This window comes from Struthio camelus, chromosome 2, assembly GCF_040807025.1.
Source record: "Struthio camelus isolate bStrCam1 chromosome 2, bStrCam1.hap1, whole genome shotgun sequence".
NCBI classification, from domain to species: domain Eukaryota; kingdom Metazoa; phylum Chordata; class Aves; order Struthioniformes; family Struthionidae; genus Struthio; species Struthio camelus.
In genome coordinates, this window is record NC_090943.1 from 83,496,134 (window position 1) to 83,514,174 (window position 18,041).

At 43.6% G+C, this 18,041-nt stretch overlaps 1 protein-coding gene across 2 annotated transcripts in view; it reads left to right on the top strand.

Moving 5' to 3' along the window:
* Nucleotides 1–8,771: 8,771 nt before the first annotated feature.
* Nucleotides 8,772–18,041, top strand: part of FBXL7 (F-box and leucine rich repeat protein 7) — a 214,975-nt gene continuing 205,705 nt past the window's right edge. For both annotated transcript variants that reach the window (XM_068931444.1, XM_068931446.1), the window contains exon 1: nt 8,772–9,151. In XM_068931444.1, the coding sequence (XP_068787545.1) occupies nt 9,115–9,151 (37 nt within the window). In that variant the 5' untranslated portion in view covers nt 8,772–9,114. The remainder of the gene's footprint in view (nt 9,152–18,041) is intronic.

An 18,041-nucleotide genomic window follows, 5' to 3' on the forward strand; every position in this document is an offset into this window, starting at 1 on the left:
AAAACCGTGTCCTCATGGATCACTCTTCTGTTCACAACAGTCTGGAGGGACAACTCTGCTAGTGAGTAGTGTCACAGACTGCAGGGTGCATTGGCCTTGAAGTGGGCTATTGAATCCCTTAAGAGAGGCAGTGTATGGATCTTTATTAATTCTGAGTATCCTGACACCCCCAAAATGGGGTACATACATAAACTGTATATCTCATTTTAGGCAAGACAGGGTTGAAAGCTGGTCACATCTGGCAATTTCTCTCTGGGAGGTCAAACTTCCTCTCCCTTAGCAGTGATATTAGAAAAAGTGACTTTGAAAAAGAACTATTGATTTGTCCTCCATAGTAACTGCAAACTGATGTAACATCTGAGAAATTTTAGTATTAGCAGGTGAACCAAATCAAGGAGCTGTAATAAAGACTACATTAGTCCATTGTGCTTAACCTGGGAGTTAAGTCTTAGGGGGAAAGAGGGCAGAAAGGAAGAAATAGGAACTGTGAAAAACGTGGAGGAGTAAATCATATACTGATTGGGCAGGGCCTTGATGATCCGCTTATTCTGGTGAGAATAGCTGCTTTAAAGGCATCATAAGCTTGTATGTGACCACAGACTGTGTTTTGGTACTTACTCTGGTGACATATGTCTTAAGCATCTCACAGTATTATGACCCAAGTGAGAAAGCTGAAGTTCACTGTTTCTCCTAGAAGCTGTCTTATATGACAACTCTGGCTCATGTTCCTTCAATGAAAGGCTGTGGGAGTTTAAGATACCACTGTCCTTCATCTATTTGTAATGCCCATCCGCTGCTCCTGAAACTGATGTGAAGCAGAATGGAGTTCCTGCCCAGATGCCTGTCATTCCCTTGTGCTGACAAAAGTCTGCATTTATTGATGGTTTAAGTGACCACATAGCACCTTGACCAGGTGTAACTGGAGTGCCAGGAGTGGCACTTTTTTCAGCCGTATTGGCTACAGATCGGTAGCTTCTGACAGAGGAGGACACACAGCTTGGGATGGTATAATCTTACACTGAGAGCGCAAAACCTGTTAAAGGCTTTTAAACCATTCACACCAGTTATATACTAAAGACTGCCAGTTGGAAGACATCAGCTTTGAAAATGGTCATTTCTGATACAGCTATTAATTTTAATGATACTTTAAGATGTCTAATACTGCATTTTGACATAAAAGGAGAAGATAGTGGGACAGAAAAAAAATCTAAAGAGAAAACACCCAGGATATTAACAATAAACAACATTTCAATAAAGGATCTAAAATTTTATGTTAAACGCTCCGGTGCTGGTTGGTACCACCATCTGCTCCAACTATTTGATCTCCTGCTCAGAGAAAAGGAACAAGTTATGTACTTGATCTCAACTCCTGTAATCTGTTGGTTCATATGAAGACCTCCTCTTCATTTATTTCCATCATATTCTGAAGAAAGGATCTACTTTCATCTGTTGTGCTCTTTGAACTGTCATCAGATGTGTCTTGGAGCCAACTTTCGTGGTAATGGGTAGACTTCTGGAGCTGTCAGTGAGACACACACCTTATGTGATGAAAGAGCATCTCACAAAACAGAAATATCAATGAAAATCAAACGGAAAAACTAATACCTCAGCTGTTGGCTCATTTAGTGATAAGATCCCTCTAATACTCTCTTGACTGTGGAGGACATGTGCAAGTGATTTAATATGTATGAGCAAAAATATTTAGAATAATATATCTGAATGCTCAAAATGAAGCAATGGTACTTTGCTGTCCAGAAGCAATTGACTGATTTTAATTAAGCCAGAAATTAGCCTGTTAGATGATGGCTCATAACATTTTGGGAAATATTGAGTGCACGCTAATTGTGCTGGCTTCACATGTGGGACACTGTCCTAATGGTAAATTTCCAAATTAGTCATGGACACATGGGACAAGGCAGGCTGTTTGTGGGGGGGGATGAAAACTGGAGGAGGCAGGGGGGCCTTTTCACTAAACGTGGATGCACTGCATTGTAGAGCCACTCTGTTGGGATGTTTTCCCTGGAAAGAGGAAACTTGCTCTGCTATTACACACAAACCCTCCTCTATCTGTGACTGGGAAGGACCAGTGACAGGGCAAGATATGATTCTGCCAGGCCTGTGGGGAGGTCTCAGAGCATCAGAGACTCCCCCCCCCTCTTCCCTCCCCCCCCAGTAAGCCTACTTGTGAGCTATCAGTGAATTCCCCACTGAAAAACAAGAGAAATCAAACCAGGATATGAAGGAAGTCTAGGCTGGCTGTGCAGGAAGTGACACTTGCAAGGGAAGATGAAGCATTCTGGCTATAGGCTGGACAGCTCAGGTGTGATGTTTCAGAAAGCTCTGAAATGGAATAAAACTTTTAAATAGAAAACTGGTGAAACCTCCCTTCACATTGCTAACTTATGCTGCTTCCATGGAAGGAAGAAAGAACTGGGAAGGAGCCCTTCAGGGCTGAGCTATTCAAGAGTTGATGCCTGTGCATTTCCATAGGATGTTTTACATTAACAACAGTCTGGGGCAGAAGAATGGAACCAGCAGAGGAGGAGAGAGACCAGGAAAAGAAAGCAGTGGCTGCAGGGAACACCAGTAAAGGCTGAATATAGAGAGAAGTTAGTGGAGATAAGTGCTGAGGAGAAAAATTTTGTGGAAATGTGAGAGAGGTTATTGGTTACTGCCTTGGGAAGGAAGGCAGCAGAGGAAGGAAACAGATGAGAGGACCAGCAGGGTATAAGGAAGTTTTGATGAGCAAGGTATCTGGGATAAATGTGACCTGAGAAGTTGAGACTACAGCTAGCAACGTGTGAAGAGCAGAATGTGAAAGGAGGCATCGGTGTGTGTATGGTGTGGCACTGTTCCTCCTAGGAAAGCAGTCCACAGGGTGAGAGTGTCCACCATGTGCAGCCCAGGCACGAATCTCACCCTGCTCTGTTTTTCACAGAGGGGAAACCTGGGCACAACAGCTGAACAGTGAGCTGCAACCAGATTCCCAAGAAGGAAGTCAATGTAGACACTGCAATGGAGGATGGCAAACCTAGTGTTGCCGTCAGTTCTTCTCTTAGCCCAACTAACAGCAGTCTGTTTATTACAGTTTAGGTTTCTAACACTGCAAATAATCTCTATAGAGTCAGTAAGATGAGGGAATATATCTTCATGAGTTCATTCTTTGCTTAGGTTGTTGGATCTTGCACCAGCCAACCCTGTGTTTTAAAAGAAACAAAAACCCCTAAATTAAAATTGCAAGGTCAGACATGAGCAATGAAATGCCAGGATTAGTTTTGCTTGTACAGACCTACTATGTCTCCATCATGCGTATGCATTATAATGCCATAAATTACATGATTACAAACTGCTTCTGGGAATGAAGTGGTTTTGTGATGTTGGTTGTAGGCCCCAGCCTTGTTTGTTGTGGAAGGTGTACTGTGAGCAAGGCAGGAAAAGTCAGGATAGCGGTGCTGGATTTGCACACAGTCTTCATTCTTGTGTTTTCTAACATTTAAGAGCTTGACTTTGCAAACTTACTATACTTTTCAACCAATTTTGTATGTAATGTAAAACATATTTCAACACAATCTGAGGCTTATTTATTGTTTTTGTTGCTGAAAGAAGGGAAACATCAGGCCTAAGTGGGGATTTTCTCCTTTAAAACTGAAAAATAGCAGGTTGGTTAAAAAATTTGAAGATTTAAATTAGTTGATGTTCTGATAGATGGTCCAGACGAAACTGGATCTTTATTTGATTGAAGTGCACTTGATCTGCTCTGCGATTCTCTCAGCACCTACCATGAGACAAACTCGTCAAAGTATCCTAAAACGTGAGCGCCTCCTTGATTTCATGCTTCTTAACTGAATCTGTTGAAGTCATTGTAGGATTAGAGCTTTTGCTTGGCTTGGAACAGCCTAGCCTCATGTTAGTACATGCTGTGGGAGTTCTTAGCTGGGAGAACAAACTCTTCCAAAAGCTGTCTGTTAAAATACAAGCTGAGCTATCCTTAGATCCTGCAGCATTTTAGCAATGTAGATCAATTCACTCCTAATTACAGTAAGGCTACTGATGAATAAAATGGCACATAATCCCAGGCCATACAGAAATCAGGCCATAACTTTTATCCATAATGATAAAGAGAATCTAGATTTTTTTTTTCCTTTAGGAGGGAGGTAATAATAACAGGTCATTTTGTAGTTAATAAAACAATATGCTTTGGATAATTGCTTTAAGTTGCCAGTAACTTGTTAGTCAAATGTCTTTTGGATTATTTTTCACTTTAGAATGCCCAAAAGCAGTCAACACAGATATTATCATGGAGTGTTCACAAAATATGTGCAGCCATTTGAATATACTGATTTAAGAGTAGAATTAATTAGAAAAATACCACTTGGCTTCTGCTGTCTTAAAAACCCATACAGGGTAGTGCTAATTTTTTCATCATTTTATTTAAATACAAAGTGTGAAAACAAATGCTTAAAATGTCTCAAGTATGAAAAATCAAAGCTTCCTACACCAAATAGGAGACTAATTTTGTGATTGGAATTTGAAGACCTGAGATATAACTGACTTTTCAACTGAAGCTGAACATAAAGCTTAGAAGGTTTAGGTTTTTTTTTTTTTTGAAAATTTCAAAGAAGAAAACTTAGTCTAAAGCTGAAGAAAAAAAAACCTGTGGCAAAAATTCCAGAGCCAAAATATTTAGCCTTGGAATTACTGTGATGGTGCCTTATGGAAATAGTTCAGTTGCTTTCAAATTCAATTTTTTCCCTTAATCCAGAACCCTTTGTTTGGCTGCTTCCTCCAAAATCGCTGTGGTTTTACTCATCGAACGGAAAAATGGTGCATCATGAGACATGTAATGTACCGCAGAGGGAGGCCCATAATGAATAGAGATGTAAGACAAACACTCCCAGGAAGAACTGTAGCAACACATCCAAACAGAAACATTTTGGCCCAGAGCTTTCTTGTTCTTTCTCAGCTCTAATAATTTCTAACTCCTCCTCACTGGAATAGGATGCGAGTCTAAGAAAAATGCAACAATGACTCCTGATGAAGAAGGAAAATGACAATATAGGAAAGCGCATCTTGTATAATAAGATGCATTAAGATCCCATTCTTGCAACAACAGTAATTGATACTATTCCATCTCTTCCCCCTCCTGGGTGAAATCATACTGATCGTATTAAGAGACAACAGACTAGGACTTTTGTCCTTAAAGGAAGCATTTCATCTCCTTTTGACTGGTGCAAAGATGGCAGCACTGATGTGCTTTCAGATTCTTTGCACTGTTTTGAAGACTAGGGTATTTTAAAGGGTTGTAATGAATAAAAATCAGAGTTTTACTAGGGAATTATACAATGTGGTTCAGGGAGCTGAACTCTGTCACACCCACGACATTCCTGCCAGTCTTTTTATTTATGTACAAATTCATTATATTTGTAGTTCAGGCTGAATAGTCTCAATATAAGCTGCTCACAAATAGGGTACTGACCGACTGGAAGACGAAGAGGGAGGAAAAAAAAGACAGACTACTACATAACTTTGTCAGGAATGGGTGAAACATCTCTGAAATTGCTAACATCTTCTTAGGTGTCATCCACAGGCACCAAAATCGTACTAAGTCCCAACCCATATGCCTGTGCATAGCAGGCCAGCCAGACTCCCACAGAGAATCCCACAATGAACCGAGGGTTTGGGAAATACTGAATGGCTGTGGGATGCCTCAGGCCTACTTGAGACTTGTAGGTCCTCTTTGAACTAGCATTTCCCAACTTTCCTGTTCATGTTGACACTTTGGGGCTTAAGAAGCTCCAACTTTGACTGTCCTAAATGCCTTGCAGAATAGGGTTACCCGTTTTCAGTGGTGTTATCTGTGCCAAATATGCTTCTGCTGAGATTTTTTGCCTTCCTACCCATATGAGTTTGGTACTTTACTGCTTCTCCATGTGGCCTCAATTTCATTCTTCTCTGCAAAGACTGCAATGAGATGTATAGCAGAAATATTCACTCCTTTTTCTGAAAGCTTAATTCAGAGCTCTTAAAACAAGATGTTCTTTCCGCTCCATTATTTTTCTTTTGGTTCTGGTCATGTCAGAATACTCCTGGGCTTTATGCCATAAACTTGATAGGAGTGGTGACTTGTTTGTGTAATTTCTTTATTCTTTATGAGGCTCCACAGCTGAACTTCATGTCTTGCAAAGCACTGTTTTGTTCTATTTGTAAAAATGCTCCTTGACAAAGGGATTAATTTCAGTTGCGCAGCATCACTTCATAGTTCGGAGGGAATCTCCTACATTCCTTCTCCTGGTGGCTCCATTCTTTTTGGATTCTGTAGCAATATTTAAGAACATCTATGCGCTTAAGTCTGTGTGAGATGGTGTTTCCAGTCCTAAGTGTTTCCTAGGAAATGTCTCTCTTTCTTACATGCAAGAAAGGCTACTGCAACAAATGAACTACCTCTCGGGAGGTAGAAGTGGGTTTGTTAGCCTTCCTGGCCCTATGACCTGCATACAAAAACCTTGAGGGAGTTGGCTACCATGGGATGCATAGCACATGACATAAGGAGCTGAGGGCTTGCCTGGGGAGTAGTTTGCAACGGCTACTCCCTTTTCTCTATTTCAGGATAAGATTAAGCACAGCTGGGCTGCACATGGAGCTGGGACACAGCGGTGCTGGTTTCAGCCTGTCTGTGCTCTCCCACAGCTGGGGATTAGCATTGCCCAGCAGTACCTAAAGCTGGGGTGATGATATAACTGGGGCATGGTGACCACAGCTGCCCATCCTTGAGGTGGAGTTGGGTTTGAGTGACACAGGCAGGCTGCCACACCAGAGAAATTCACAACTTTTTTTTTCTTTAGCAGCCTACTCTCCTCATGTGAGCTTCTAGCAGGTATTTGGGGGTGGGTTTTTCAAACCTTAGAAGCCGCACGACAGGAGCAAAAATACTTGGTTGTATGCCTTGGTTGGCAGGCAGGGCCTATATGCAAAGCAGACAACCTTGCACCGTAATCTTTTACTGTTCTAAAAGCGTGAAGGCAGATTGCTTCACCCCCATCCCCCAAACAGGTAAAGCTGAAAAAGAAAACCAAGTGTGTTGTGTTTTGATGCAAGCATCTTTTCGTGAGCCTGCCTTGGAACAGTAGAAATATTGTTTAATATTAGTGATTAGAAATTCACTTCTGATTCCAGAAAACCACATTTTAAGGCTAAATCATATTTTCTTTCAAAAAACCTAGAATGGTAACATAATGAGACTGAACCCAAAAGGCACTTTTTTCTTGGACCTTTGCTAATTTGCGAGAATTGAGGGATGTCTGTGTGTGTGTAGTCATCTTGGATCAGGACCAAAACTTTTTCACAAGAACCACCCTTAATGACCTGCATTTGATGGGATTAGAGTCTAATTAACGTTGCCTGACAACTTATCAGCCATTAGTGCCGCCGGTACTCATTTTGGCTTCAGATAATTAGCCCACTCCTTCATGAAAATGCATATTTCTTATTTCAAGTTGGTTTAAAAAATCACCAAACTTGAGCGTTTAGAAACTTCCTTTGTAATGCTGTCAGTGTGGATGCTTTTGTCTCTACAGTTCCCTGTGCTATCTGCGTATTTAGACACAGATATAATTTGCTGAAAACCATGTGTAGATGCAATCACTGCCTAGTGCGATATATTTAGGAAGATGAGCTTTTTTATTATTAAGATTGTAGCATATTGGAGGAAAAAATGATCAACTCAGGTGATTTAAATCAAATCAGGATTGAAGCATTTATTTATTATTGATATGTACTTAACTGGCAATCATTGAACTATATGTTCAGGATCGATATCAGCGATACAGCAGATAAACCACAACAGTAGATAGTTGCGAAATATTAGTAAGCACTGTCACATTTCTAGATGCCTTTCTGTAACTCAATCCTGTGGAGTCCTACTTACACACACACAGAAGTTATGGGCCGTGTGGGTTACAAGCACGCATGCCCTCTTTGGGGTGCGGGTCCCCTGTTTGCACGCCTCCTGTAAGAGATGCGGGTGCTCCGGCTTCACGTGCAAATTATCCGCTCTGTCATCGGTGCGGACTGCTGTTGCTTACAGTCTAGTGATGGTGGGTCCCTTACATCATTAAACGTACTCCCACTTACGCGATTATGTCACGACAGCAGTAGTGGCATTTGAACCCCCATCAGATGTTTCCAGTCCTGGCGCTAACCTGCGGAGCCCTTGGAGCGCCCGGTCGCTTCCCGGCAGACCGATGAGTGTGAAAGGAAAAGCAGGTGTTTGCTAAGAACGCTGAATTAAATAATACTCTTATCTCAAAGCACTAACCCTAGAGGAAGTCCAAAGAACTAATTTGGGGGCTGTTAGCTTTTTATTCCCCCCCCCCCCCCCCACATGCGTTGATAAAAGCCAGCGGTGACCCTCAGTGCCTGGGGAGAGCCTACAGGCAGAGGAGAAGGCGGGAAGTGAGAACTGCTGTACGCCTTTTTCCACGCGCGCGCTGCATTGCCGGTGGCTGCTGTGGGTCGGCCGGGCCGTGATGCTGCTCTGGGGGCCGCGGCCGGGGGGCTGCCCGCTGCGCTGCGCCGCGCCGCGCCGCGCCGGGAGGCGGCGCCTGCCGCTAACAAAAGTGCGCGCGGCCGGGCGGCTCCGCTGCTGCGCTGCGCTGCGCTCTCCTCCCCTCCTCTCCCCTCCCCTCCCCTGCGCGGGCACGGGCAACAAGTGGCTGGCGGCGGCGGCCGCTTCCCGCGGGAGGCGGAGGGAGGCGGAGCCGCTGCGCCTGCCGCGGGGCGGCGGAGCCGGCGCCCGGCCCCGGCCCGGTGGTGGATTACAGCTGGAGCCGCCGCCCGGCCGGCCGGCCGCGGAGCCGCTGGGGCACCGTGTCCCCCCTCCCCGCCTCTCTCTTTTTCTTTTCTTTTCTTTTTTTTTTTTTGTTTGGGGCGGGGGGGGAAGGGAGGGTTTCGCACCGCCCCAGGAGGAGCCGCGGAAGTTGCAAGGCTGCCGTGAGCATGGACGAGTGAAGCGGCGGTAGAGGCGGCGGCGGCAGAGGGGGGGAGCTGCCGGCCGCGCCGCCGCGGCGGAGATGGTGCGCGCCGGCAGCGGGAGGCGGCGGGCATGAGGCGCGCACGATGGGCGCCAGCAACGGCAAGCAGTGCGGCAGCGACGGTGAGCGCGGGGGCGGCGGGCGGAGCGGGGCCGGGGGCGGCGGGGCCAGTGCCGGGCTGGCGGCTGCCGCGTTTTAACGGCGCTAAGCGCTAGGAGGTAAGGAGGCGGCCGGTGCCTCCCGGTTCCCCCCTCGCCGCCCCGGCTCGGGTGCGCACCGGCGGAGTGGGAAGGCTGCGGCAGCCGAGCCGGCGCGGGGGGAGCCGCTCTCGCGGAAACTCGGGCGCAGCGTCCTTTGTACGGCTGCTGCGCTGGCCTCTGCGTCCGCGGATTGCTCTGTTCTGCACCGTGGTGGATGACGGCTTCCTGTCTGAACAGGGAGGCGGGGGGGGGGGAAGCCGTCATCGCGGGTGTGTGTGTGTGTCTTTTGGGGGGGGGGGGGTTAATGTTCTCCAGCTGTTAATCCACAGATCGTGCTCCCGCAATTCCGCTTCAGCGAAACTTTAGTGGGTTTGGTTTTTAGATATACAGGGCCTGATTTCGTTCTTGCGGAAACCTACTCGTCTCGCTGGAGCTGCATCAGGGCTGAATTTGAGCTGCTTTGCTGCTGGTGTGAGGGGCTACTGGAGCGGTCAGCTGGTGGCAGGCAAACCAATGGGAAGTACGGAAAGTTTGTCTTGGTGCCAGCTCCGCCAACTGCGAACTTCACCCTTCCTTAACTTCTGTTTGCCTTTTGTACGCGTTGCCCCCGTAGTGTTTAGAAAGCTACATGCGATTGCTACCTCAGTCGCCTTTTTTTGATGCCCTGTGAGGGGAGAGGGAGAGAGAGTCCTGTGATTTGCTAGGTTCTTTGGGCATCTGGAAGGCAACTGCCAAAGAATACACCTCTCTCGCATCCAAAGCATGCAGGAAGACTGGGAAAAGGAAAGGGAAAACACCACTTTTATAACAGATTCTGCAATTCCTTTCGTTTAGTGCCAAATGAGTTCCACCTTCGAAAGAGTTCAAGAAGTTAGACTCTTTATGCTGAAGATCTTCCCTCTGTTGTAGGGTTTAACTCACTTTGTGCCATCGATAGAATAACCTCTGTATAAATGGGCTGAGCCTGGACGTCATAATCACAAGCCTCCCCTCCTGGAAGGGGAAATCCTGATCTTACCCCAGAGTTGAAAGGGTCAGGGTTTATAAAAGTTCTGGTCGTTTGCAAAAATCATGTTGCCAAAGGGTGTTTAGCGTGATGTCGGGAAGACTTGGCTGCATCCTTGAGCTTTCTCATGAGTTCAGAAGAATGCTTGCTTCAATTTATGTAAAATTTTTCTCGATGGGGATGATGGGCCTGGCTCTTCTGCAGTCCTCTGCGGTTTGGAGGAGAGCATGACTGTTCCGGAGCTCCTTTGTAGTAAACGTAAGGAAGAGGAGAATTGTTGCAACTAGGATGTTCTTGATTAATCCACCTCTTTCCTCCCCTCAGAGAGGAGCAGGGATCAGGCCTCGGGAATGCAGACCAGTTGTGGCACATGTGGCAAATTCATTTTTGCAGCACAGAGCGTTACCCGAATTGAAAAATGAGAGGCAGAGTACTGATAGGAAACCCCAAATCCACAAAATCGGTGGCCGAAACTTTGATCTTTCAGTTTAGCTAACTTGTTTCATGCGTTATTAGCGTGCTGGTAGATCTGGCTTTCCTGGCAGCTTCTGTATATCATCAGTCATTGTGCAACTTGGAGATGGCTTTTGTTCACTGCTTTCTTTTTGTGTGATGTGGAAGAGAACAAATCTAAATCTAATAAAAAGAAGCCTTTTTTCATAAGGTACTTTGTATTCCCAGCTGGGGCCTTTGGTGCCTTTGGCAACTGAACTGTGTAATTGCCATAAAAAGTTGCTTTTAACAGGATGTGATTATGATTCCCAGTGGAGAGGTAACGTTGTCCATCTCTGAGAAAGTGCATCCGATTGTAGTGTGCTCTGAGAGCACCCCGGACGTCTGGGTTGAAGTTCGCAGAGTGGCGTTGGTTGTTGAGGGCGGAATTCTCGGCACTGGGGGCTTCGTAGGCATTGCAGTGTTGTAGTCCAGGATGCTGTTTTTAGGGTTGGAGGGAAGTACTGCTGTTCAGCTAAATGTCTTGACTACTGTTATCTTATTTGCTGCTTGCTAATGACCTAAGTGAGATTTCAGAAAGGTGACGGAAAATAATTTTCAAAATGTCTGTTGTTCATATGGCCTTCCCAGTGGTTGTGAAACTGCACAGCATCAGGCTTTGCTCTCTGCCCAAATTCCTTCTGATTTCAAAGGTGAAGAGATGCATTACGGCAAGGATTACTCCCACTGTATGAGCCACCTCTGAAGTACTACATTACCTTTCTCAATTGTATCTTGCATGGGTTATCATATTTGATTGCACTTGCTTACCAAAACTGGACAGTTTTCAAAATTGACATATACGCTGCCTATGTAAAAGATCTCAGTGGGGTGTCCTGAGTGTTTGTGACTAATCACATAAACTGCACTGCACATACTCTTATTTTTGTCTGAGGCTTTGGTGGGCTTTGTATTGGAAAGCTACAGGTTGCCATATTAAGATGAGCAGAAGAGGTGGATGCTTGAGCAGTCTGAACACAAGTGGCTTTCAGAATCTGAAATAATAGCTCCTGGCACCTGTGATGTTTATATCTGTTCCCCACAAATTTAGTTCTGTAGGACAGGCTGTAACTTGCTCTGAACCAAGCTTGATGTCAATATAAAATTGTTTCTTGGAATATTCCTGTAATGCAAGCGGCATATGAACACAACACTCGTTTTCAAAATAACGAATTAGAACTTACCAAATTTATGTCTTCAGGGGTTTACCTGGTTTTTAAGAGTAAATTACTAAATGTAAGTCGATGTTACTAGTCATAATTCCATCTTTTAAAATGTTTCTATAAGGGGCGTGATTTGTGGAAGCATATTTCCTAAAAGAAAACTATAGAGCTTAAGATTTCAGGCTTGTTGTAGCGTGCAGTAGATATTGATTTAAGGATTAAGGCTTGAAGTTGGTCTTTACAGATGTGTTCTAGCAGTCATGTTTGAGTAGCACGACTGAAGCTAATAGGTTATTGAAGTGAGAAATCTGTTTGATTGTGGAATAGTCTTTCTACGGTTTGCAACCATGTAATGGAAGCGTATAGGTACTTTAGCAACAGTGCTTATTGTTCTTTGCTTTCTTGTCCTAAGGGTAAGTTATTCACCTTTATGTCGCTGATTTAAGTCTTTTCTTGGACTTTGAATAAGTAGAGGCACGCTTTGCTCATGTCTGACAGCACTTTGTTGTAAAGCTGTAAAAAATCTTTTCTACTTTTCTTTTTTTTTTTTGTTCAAGTATCCCTGTCAAAATACATTTCAGAGGAGAATTGCAGCTGAACAAATAACTGACACAACTCATCTTACAGATGAGTCTAATTCAAAGTGTGTCTCTCTTTAACTATTGCTGACTTGATTAAGCTCCTAACAGCTGCTGTTTGCACTTCAGTGCATGCTGTTTCTGTAGCAGATCTGTGCGGAAAGCTTCATGTTTGCTTGCTGTGGGTCTAGACTGGAAGCTGGTTATGGGGCTTGGTGTTGGAGTGAGGAGCAGCAGAAGTTTACCCGCTTTCCTTGGGAAAAGGTGACTGAACCATCTCACTCTTACCAAGTGAGAAATTCTTCCATCCCAAAAGATGAGGAGGAGGACTTCAAAACCTGTGCTTTCTGTTTTGTAAGGAGCTCGGCACTGGGATGTGAGCCAGAAGAGCAGTCTGTGTCCTTACAGACAAAAGGAAGCTGTGGCATCTAGGTGGAACGGCTGTTTTGCAAAATCATAGCTTTTCAACACTTGTTTTCCCCTGCCGAATGACTTATTTACTAAATTGAGAGACTTAGGAACCAGTCAAATTTGAGAGCAACTAAATGATGTTTCAGCATTTCTGACAATAACAGTGTTTAAGCCTTGTGCAGGAATATCTTTTTAATAAGTCAACTGCCTCAATTGCTGCAGCTATTCGTGGAATTTCTTTTGGAGACCTCGTGCCCTTTCTCCTTCCGGAGGCTCATCTAAAGATGGTCAGCTGCAGTCTGCAGCAGCTCTGGTTGCTCTGCCAAAAGGCACCATGGGAGACTTGGCATGGCAGGAGTGCCCAGCGCTGTGGAGAGCAGAGGACGGCAAGGGGAGGCGGATGAATGGCAAGGAGATCGACATCTTCCCTGAACTGCTAGCAAAGCCTTGCTAGCAAACTGTAGATTTGCTTCTTGGATCGGAGTTCTTAATTTTGGAAGATGTAAACGGAAACTCCTTTGGCATGACTTTAACCCAGTTCCTACTTTGAGGATATTTCTTCCTCCTCTGCCTTCTCCAATTTTTTTTGCGGTATTTTTCTGTTTGCAAATCACTTGGAGGGAGAATTCCTGCGTAGATCTAAGTGTCCTGCTAGGGTAAGTGTCAATCCAGAAACCTGGCTCTATCGTGAGATAGAGCCACAAAGCAGGGGCACCGTGGTGTGTGAAGGTGGCTTTAACTGTGACGTGGTGCAACCTGGGGTACAGTGGCTGAAGCTTTCTAGGAAATACATTGTTAGCCCACACGCAGCACTATGGCAAAATAGGTCAGTCTGTGTTCGTTTTGGAGTAGATTACTATTATAAATACCTCTCTTCAAGAGAGGGAGATGGTTAGGTCTGTTTTGCAGACCTCGATTCACACACGATTTCGTGTTGTGTCTTTTTTTAAAGATGCCTTTGGACACAGTAATTGTGAATGATGCCTTTGATTTCAAGCTCCTTCTCTGTTAATTTGGTGATGATAAACGTTCTGCTGCGTGAGGCACTGTGTACAGATGTCTTTAACTTCCTAAATTCTGTTATTTAGGACCTGAAGGTCTTGCTCCTAATAGGAATAGTTTCCCACAAACTGGTGGTTTATTAACTTCACAAGCAGTGTTTGTTGGGTCTGAAAAACAGTGTAAGGTGGTGGCCTTGTGCTAGAGAAACATTACTGGTGATGAGTAAGCTGTTTTATTTAAATAGTCAGTCTTGGATACTATTAAATGCTGTTGGTTCTTAGAATGTGCAGAGCCTTACAGGGTATTTTAATGAGGGTAAGGGAAAGGGAGGTGGTGGTAAATTAACTGTCATTGAATTTTTTTTAATTACACAGTTGTGAATCTTGCTCTGAGGTGTTGTCCTCTCTAGGCTTTGCATCTTCGAAAGCTGGAACAGTTTCTGGTGATAGTATATATGTGTATGTATATGTGTGTGTGTGTGTGTGTATATATATATATATATATATTTTTTTTTTTTTTTGTCTATGAGATTCCCAGAATGGAGTAAAGGGCCTCGTGAAGGTAGGTGCTGAATGGCTCTGTGCTGTACAGCTCACTCCCGCTTTGTTTTAATGTTAGAGTCGTGTTTATGCATTAATATCTGATGTGTTACACGTGAAGTTTAATACGCGTGTAGCTTTTATTCCATTCTTGCTTACCGTTCTCATCCTTTTCCAGATTGTGTATATCATTGTTCTTGGAAAAGTCTTTAAATCTTTGCCCTGATTTGGCTAGTCCCCTCTCTTATGTTTCCCCAAGGTATAATTGCTGTAACTGAGCTATAACACCTTCCATAAATAAATACTGATAAATATTACGATGCCACTTGGTGGCACTTTGTGTGTTGTGCTTACTTATGTTATGTTCTGTTTTTCTAGTGCTTGGCCAGCAGTGATCTTCATTTTACCCGTAGCTGTGTTTCACTGTTTGCTGGGCGCAGGCAGTAAGAGTCACTGTCTCTTAACAGCAAGATTTGTTTGGCACGAAAGATGGCAAAACTCAAAATGCCAATCGGTTAAGCAGTGTTGAGGTTTTTTTTTGTTTTGTTTTTTTTTTTAATTTAAAGTGAACTTGCAGAACTTGGACTCTGACAGTGGCCAACTGCTGCTAGCCAAGAGTAACCTTCATAAACTCTGCTTGTGAGATTTATTTTTTTAAACATGACTTTCAGCTGAGTGATGCAAACGGGTGGTGCGTGTATGTTTACTCAGTTAGTCTCCAAAAAGTAAATTTATTCTAAGCTCTGTGCTTATGTTGCTTATTATTGTCCGGATCACGTGGCGGTGGGGTAGGCTATGGGGAGGTCTGGGTACGGCAGTGAACTGAACTGCTGTGCTGCTTCCGCTTTCCCAGAACCCAGTATTTCCTTTCTTAAAGAAGTGAACAGCCTAAGTGTGTGCTTGTGTGTCCACACACGTGTGTGTGCATACACGCATATAAAAAGTGTGTGTATGTATGTATATAAAGCGTGCCTTAGATTTAGGCATTACAAAGTTGTTAATGTCATCTGTAGCTTTCTAGAAAATTAGTGGCTCGTGTTATTTCACAAAATGTTGCTTGTTTCATAAAATGTTACTGGGAGAAGGTTTTATTAAATTCTTATAGATGTGAGCTAACTCACTGTACTCTAGGGATTACTTTTTTGTCTCGGACAGTCCTTTCGGCCAAGTGCAAAAGTAATTGGATGCTATTCCTTTTGTGCATCTTCAAACAAATCGCTAACTGTGTGCCACGTAGGGGTGGGAGTGAACTTCAGTCCTGGTGGTGCGTGAAATGGGAAGATGCTTGCTGACCCCCCCCTCAGCTGACGTGCTGGTCCTTCTTTTGCCCCACATGGGAGGGAGTAAATGAGATTGCTTTGGTAACTTTCCTTAACAGGAAGGGTGTTTTTATAGTCCTAAAAAAAGGTCCTTCTACCAAACTGGACTCCATAAAATCCAAATTGAAATTTATGTTGTATCATTACTTGTGACAAATATCAACATTTGTTCAGAATTGGCTAAATGGATTTAAGTCTAGCATTAAATTGCTACCCCAAAGATCTCCTCAGAGAACTTAGTCTTTTAGCATTTGCAATCCTTTGGCTACTTCTGGATTCCTTGCTTCTACTAACAATTCCTAACTAGGAATTGGTTTGGCTCTTTGTGGGGTCTTGTTTGTGTTAGGGAAATGATTGGCAGAAGGAAGTGGATGACTTAAAGGCTGAAGTGCATAAGTGGTTTGTTTCTGTTTTGTTTCGTAATCAGCTATGCCTGTATTTTTAATATAGGATATGTGCTTCGCTAAATTAGGGCAATTACTTCATTAAGGAACAACAAGCTTGGAAACTCTAAAAATGGGTAGTGGGTGTTATTAGAACGTGTTCCTTGCCCATAAGAAAAATAAGCAGCCAGTATTTTTCCAAGAATTTGCATGTACAAGATTGTGACTGGATAGACGTGCTGCGAGACTGTTCCTCAGAACAGCATTTGGATTGAGTACTAGTAGAGTGTTGCTGTAGCCAAACTCAGGGAAACTTCTGTCTGACTATATCCCTCGCTTAAGTAATTTCAAGGCTACCTGTGTCCTTTAGCACAGGCAGCACATTAAGGATGGTTTTAGACACAAGACCTCCTTGGAAGATCTGAAGCATAGGGGAACTGCTGTCATCTTGATATTATATGCTGCTGGTCCTTAAAGAAGTCCCTGTTATCCTGGCTTGCACCTCTTACCTGCCTGCTGCTGTGGTATCTGGACGTATAAATGGCTGCTCGCTCACAAGGCGAATTCACCAGAAACTGTGGCTATTCCTCTCAAAAGATTTTGAGTGTATTAACCAGAAAGTAAGGTTATTCACTCCAGGAAGCTCTAAAGGAGAAGCAAGCAAGACTAAGCTGACTAGAGAAATAATTTCAAGTATTTTCTCTAAGGAGGTGTGGAAAAAGTGCTGCTGTGCTTGCGTTGCATAGACTGAAGTGTAGAAAAGCCTGGAATGGAAACATTTTGTCCCTATGCGCTTTTTTGACTTAAACAAGTAAATGAGGAAAAATTTGCTGGCTGCTCCTTCTGATAGTCTTATTCCCCCCGCCAAGTCGAAACATGTTATATTGCCATGTGAACTGATGTCTAACACGCATCTGTGTTTAGGTTGGGTAATTATTACAGGGATGGGATTGGGAATCTTTTTCCTCCCGAAGCTCCACAGGATTGTTTGCTGAAAACGCAACCCCAGGTTTTATGTGCGTAGGCTCTGAAATGGAGGAATCTGCAGTGGCATATTGGGTATTGCTCTAATTTAAGCAGATTTTTTTGCTCAGTCTCGAGGGGTTGTCCTAACACATCTGTTTTCAGAGTAGAGATAGGAAAATGCATAATGGATAAAGCAACTTGGAGCATTCAGAAACTTATGGCGTAGTGAATCTCTTGAGCTGAAGAGTCATGTAGCTAGACTTCTTTTGGCTTGACATACTTGCTCTAGTAATGTACATGTTAATAGAGTACTTAACCTGAGCTATGTATTCCAAGGAATTAATGGCATGCTGTAGTAGTAAATCCTCCTAAAGAACCTTTCTGGAGTATAGGGAGAAACAGGAAGCTCTCTTTCATGCTTGTTTTGAATCAGGAAATTCCTGTCTACAATACATAAAATTTATCATTTTAACATCTTAAACCACATGACATTTTTCCTTCTTGGGGATTTGTGTACAAGTGTGTATAATAGTGTGTATAAGGACTACTAAAATCTTCTCAAACAATGTACTAACTTGGGGGAAAGCGTTGTAATCATCTTCTCAGTAGACCTATTCTAAAAAGTATCTCCCTTAATTTCCTTCGTTTTTCCTGGAAGAACATGAATGAAGCTTGCAGGTGATGTTGTGAAAGGAGCAGTTATGAGGTCAGCTGTCTTGTGAAAAGTGTAGGAGAAATTAGAAATACTGGCATAATAGCAATGATAATTAAATAGGAAAAACCCTTTTTGATCAAGAGTTAAATGGGTTTATATGACAGTGAAATGAGAATCTGGATGAAGTCTAGTTGTCACATTACAAGTGTAATCTTACTAGTTCATGGGAAGCCCTGAATTTTAGTGTTTGTATACCTGCGTGCATTGTGAAGAAGCAGGCCATCTATTTGCAGCTTTG